We start from the raw sequence: 4,749 nt of genomic DNA, 5'->3' as shown, positions 1-4,749 counted from the left end.
CACGATGCCACTGACTGGAATGTTCCTCGTGCACGTTCTTCGTGCACGAAATTCGTTTAATGTTCTTCGTGCAGGACCGCGGCATAGCTCTCGGTTTGCGGCTCGTGCTAAGGCTCAGAAATGTCGGCCGTGTATCTGACCAGTTGTGGAGCATGGTATGGTTCATAAATGGCTGCCGTGTTCTTGACTGTATGAGACTCGTTACATAGTGCAGACGGTGATATGGCGTACCGAATTTCATTCCTCACAGCTTCCATGGGGACTCCTGACGACAGCCTTCGTAGCCGTAATTTGCTCCAGCTCCTCAAGAGCAAAATATCTAATGATGCTTCGAAGAGTGGTTTTATCTTTAGCGCCGCCGGAGCCGTCGGGGCACAGTTGACAGGTCGGTTTCACTGGCAGCACCGGTTCTGGAGGGCTCGCTCTATAGCAGTAGCGTCCTTAGCGAAATCACTGACGGTTTTAGGTGGGTTGCGTACCAAGCCGGCAAACACTTGCTCTTTGACACCATGCATGAGATGCCGTAGCTTCCTTTGCTCACTCATATCAGGGTCGGTACGGCGAAAAAGTGAAGCCATATCAGCCGCAAACATAGCCACATTCTCATTCGGCTTCTGGACGGGCACTTCAATCAGGCGCAGCGAATTGCCCCGTAGATCAGTTCTCGTAAAGGTGTCCGCGAGCTGGCGACGGAAGTCATTTCATGTGGAGAAGCTGGCCTCGTGGTTTCCAAACCATCAATCAATCAATCAGTTTTTTATTTCCAGTTTTCTTTACAAAAAACTGAGGGCGGCAAGATAAAAGCAGTCGTTACGAACGCTTGACAAGCCTCGCCACCCCTACAAAGAGGCAGTTTTGTAGCGACTGAAAGGGCGAGATTGATAAACACTTGTTGTTACACACGGAATAGAAGGTAAAAGACGCATACACTCAAAATTATCAGGGTACATCGGACGTTCTAGAATAAAAAGAAACAAAAAGAAAGGAAAAAGAAACATAGTGGTTACATAACATTACAATTCAATACATGTTTGCAGAACCACAGTACAATCAATTTATTCAAGGAATGTGTTCCGAATAGCTGCGGAAGACATACTCTGCAACTGGTCATAAAACGGTGTGTTTAAATACTTGGGGAGTATATATTTTAGTGTAGAAAGACCGTAATTTGTTCGGCATCGCGGTAAAGAATAGGTAGGGCTTTTTCGTGTCGTATACGGCGTTTGGTGTCGGGTAAGTACCACCATGTTAGAAAAGAATGTGTTGTTATTGGCCGTTGTTTTTTTATAGAAGGATGCAAACCTGTAGTCAAATATTTTGTTGATCGGTATTATTTTGTATTGCAGGTAGATCGGACTTGTATGTGCGGCATATGGCACGTTGGCAATTACAAGAAGTACTCTTTTCTGCAGAATTAAGATCTTCTGGATGTTAGAAGCTGTAGTTTTTCCCCAAACAAGGAAGCAATACGATACATAGGAATAAAAGAACGCGTAGTAAAGGTGCAGCTTTGTCTTGACAGGAAGAATATACTTATTCCGTGCAATAATCCCGACATATTTAGAGAGAGCTGCGCAGACTTTGCTCACATGGGCATCCCAGGACATAGTGGCTGAAAACACGACACCAAGTGAGGTATAGGTTTGTACATACTCAATGGGAGCGTTAGCTAAATAGAGAATTGGCACATTGATTATGTGTTGCCCCTTTGGATGGAATAATAAAGCCTTAGTTTTTTCCTTGTTTATCTTTAATGAGTTTAGCGATGACCAGTCTGATAATGACGTCAAAGTTGTATTTGCGTTGTAGGTTAGTTCTTTAATGTCCCGCGAAGAGAAGAACAAGCTTGTGTCGTCTGCATATATGAAGTATTTAACTAAACTGCTTATGTTGGATATGTCATTGATATATATGTTGAATAAAAGAGGTCCCAGAAGGCTTCCCTGGGGTACTCCATTTCTAATTGGAACCATATCAGAAGGGAACTGATTTATAAGCACATACTGATAGCGAGCGCTGAAATATGATTTAATGAGACAGAGGGCGTGCCCGCGTATGCCATAATGGTCGAGTTTCTTAAATATAGTTTCGTGGTTAAGCGTGTCAAATGCTTTGCTAAAGTCAACGGAGATACCCAAGGTGAGAAGCTGATCTTCGAAGTTATTTAATATGTATTCTTTTTGATCCAGTAATGCGTGCTCAGCTGATCTTTGTTTTGTGAAACCATATTGGCAGTTGGCAATTACGGAGTGCTTCAATAAAAAGTTGTTGTAACGTCGATACATTATTCGTTCTAACCCCTTGGAAAAAACTGGAAGTATAGATATAGGTCTGTAATTTCCGAGATCGTTTTTATCGCCTTTTTTATACGTAACCACGACTTTAGCTATCTGCATGGCAGCCGGAAAATGTCCTGTGCTTAGCGCAGCGTTGTATATATGAGTGAGACAAGGGACTATCAAGTGCAGGACGTATTTTACAGGTTTACTCTGAATATTGCAGGAGTCTAGACTGGACGTGTTCTTTAAGCTTATAATCGCGGAATAAACCTCAGCTTCACCTGCTGCTTCCAAACCACGTTCTAGAATTATCCTGAAGGGCCAAATGAACATTGCAAAGCTTCTGGTCTGCGCTCGAATGATTGCTTTTGGCCACTCGCTCAAACTGGTCAAACCAGTCCTCCACATCTTCAAACGCTTCCCCGCGAAAGCCCTCTAGCACCTTGGAGTTCTGAATAGTCATCTGTGCAGGGTTCGGATGCGTCATAGCTTGGGAGACCTGATGAAGTCGGGCGTTTGAAGAGTCGCTCGGCAGCTGGCTGTTTTTCGGGGTTAAGCCTAGAAGGCGGCGGCTGACGCAATGGACAGGCGTGTCGATGTCTGGGATCCGCTGTGGACTGCCGGTAGGAGTCTTTTGCATACCCAAGCGAATTCCATCATTGTCACGTCTCGATAGAACGCCAAGGAGGGCCTAAAGATGGGACGGTTTGAATAGTCAACCAGACCGAGTCTTGCGCAGAAGCTTCCTTCTCTTCCAGGCACCCGCTTTTGGTCCCAGTCGTCATATTTGGCGTCGTCTTCTATGCGGCAATATACATGAGACGCGGCAACTTGCATTGCCATAGGTAGCACAGTCTGTAATTGGAATTGCGAAAACTCAATCCTTAATTACATAGTGGAACACTTGACGCCCTCACCTTATCTCCGCCCACGTGGCCGCGAGAGTGTCCACATCCAGCGCTTTAAGCAATACTATGACCCCGTAATCATGTCCAAGCCGTCGGTTGCCAGGGTGCCTCCTCTTGTCCCCGGGAGCCCTTGTAAAGATCAAGATGTACTTAAAGGATGAAGAATCTGCGCGCTGTCTTCAGTGGTATCGCCATCAGTGTGTGCGCTTGGCCTGCCTGCATGCGCACCATTCCTGTCGCGCTTCTGTAGCACCTGTACCCCCATACCACAAAACATTTAGGTGACGTTAAAGGCTTCGGCTGATTTCGGGGCTTGGGGGGAGGGGGGGGGGGGGAGTCTTGAAGGGGAAGATCATCAAACAGCATTTTTGATACAGGACAAACGCACGCTTCATTGACCCAGTACAAATGCAGACCAAATTTTCGTTTTAGTCGCCGCTGTCACGACAGGTCCACCTCTCTTCTACAAAACTGAAAGGTGGCATTATGCATTTGAATCACTCGCATGAACCTTTGCACCTGTCTGCAGAATTGCAGCTGTCTGCAGAATCAAACTTCACCGTAATTCCATTGTGCACAAACTTTATATATATTTTGCTTAAAAGAGAACATTTAGTGCACAGTCAGCGTTGATATGCCGTTTTTCATTCCCATGTGTCCTTCACGCTGAGTATAATACATGAATAATTATAAGCACACTCAGTCTTTCACGGTCATTGAATACCGTTTTTCAGAAAGAAACGAAATAATTTAACTTACTTCGCTAATCAGAGAGTGCTCCGACGGACCTTGTAAATGATGAGAAAGCTCCACCAGTGAGGCATCCTTTCTCCGCACCACAAAGAAAACGTAAGGAGCTTTTTTGAGCCGCCGTTTGAGTTAATCAGCTGTTCATCCGAAAAATGTTGAGTTTAGCCTGAGCCGTGATAGAACCAACAAAAGTGAAAACGTTACTTATTTTCACTTCAGTGCAAAGGTCGTGGGAAATGCCTTTGGAATAAATGTCAAGGGACTCAATCACTCTCATTGTTTTATCCTTGACAGTTAGCAAAAGCACCGTTTTCTAAAGTGCCCACAATCAAAATTAAATATTTACTTTTGCGGTATTGCCGAGAAGCAGAAGCGTTACTAATAATCCATATTTCAATGCAGACTGATGCAAAAAAATAATTGTAGATTAACGATATCTTCCAATCAAGGAATAACTTGGCAATGCGTCAACTTAATGCTGGTAGTGGTCTAGGACGGTTATTTTAGAAAACGCAAGATCCGGTTAATGTTCAAAGTTATGCCCCATGAGGGACATGAAACCAGTAGCTAAAATATAAATAAGATAATGAAAGACAGTAAGCATAAACTACATAATTTCTGAATTTCTGCCTCGTACGAAATTCAAGCTTTAACGCGAGAGTGTTAAAGCCACCGTTACTTAAACATTCCACGTCGGCGTCCTCGGCGTTTTGAGAAAAAAATCATGAGCATGGCCCTGGTAGGTGACATGGCTGGACCCACAATTATAGATCGCTTTTGGGGCTTAATGATAACAAGTGATACCGAAAGTT

At 44.2% G+C, this 4,749-nt stretch overlaps 1 protein-coding gene across 1 annotated transcript; it reads right to left on the bottom strand.

The window, feature by feature from the left end:
• Positions 1-1,050: 1,050 nt before the first annotated feature.
• Positions 1,051-1,644, bottom strand: LOC146177572 (uncharacterized). Its single transcript, XM_084580508.1, has one exon. The coding sequence runs from the start codon at positions 1,605-1,607 to the stop codon at positions 1,056-1,058; it is 552 nt and encodes a 183-aa protein (XP_084436634.1). The 5' UTR covers positions 1,608-1,644; the 3' UTR covers positions 1,051-1,055.
• Positions 1,645-4,749: the final 3,105 nt, after the last annotated feature.

Source organism: Amblyomma maculatum, chromosome 10 (assembly GCF_055883805.1).
Source record: "Amblyomma maculatum isolate TAMU_Amacu chromosome 10, ASM5588380v1, whole genome shotgun sequence".
NCBI lineage: Eukaryota > Metazoa > Arthropoda > Arachnida > Ixodida > Ixodidae > Amblyomma > Amblyomma maculatum.
Note: the sequence above shows the minus strand (reverse complement) of the source record. Positions and strands in the feature narration are given on the sequence as shown.

Bases quoted from the DNA above. Each gene is read 5' to 3' on its own strand.
- LOC146177572 (XM_084580508.1), bottom strand. From the start codon at position 1,607: ATGTCCTGGGATGCCCATGTGAGCAAAGTCTGCGCAGCTCTCTCTAAA.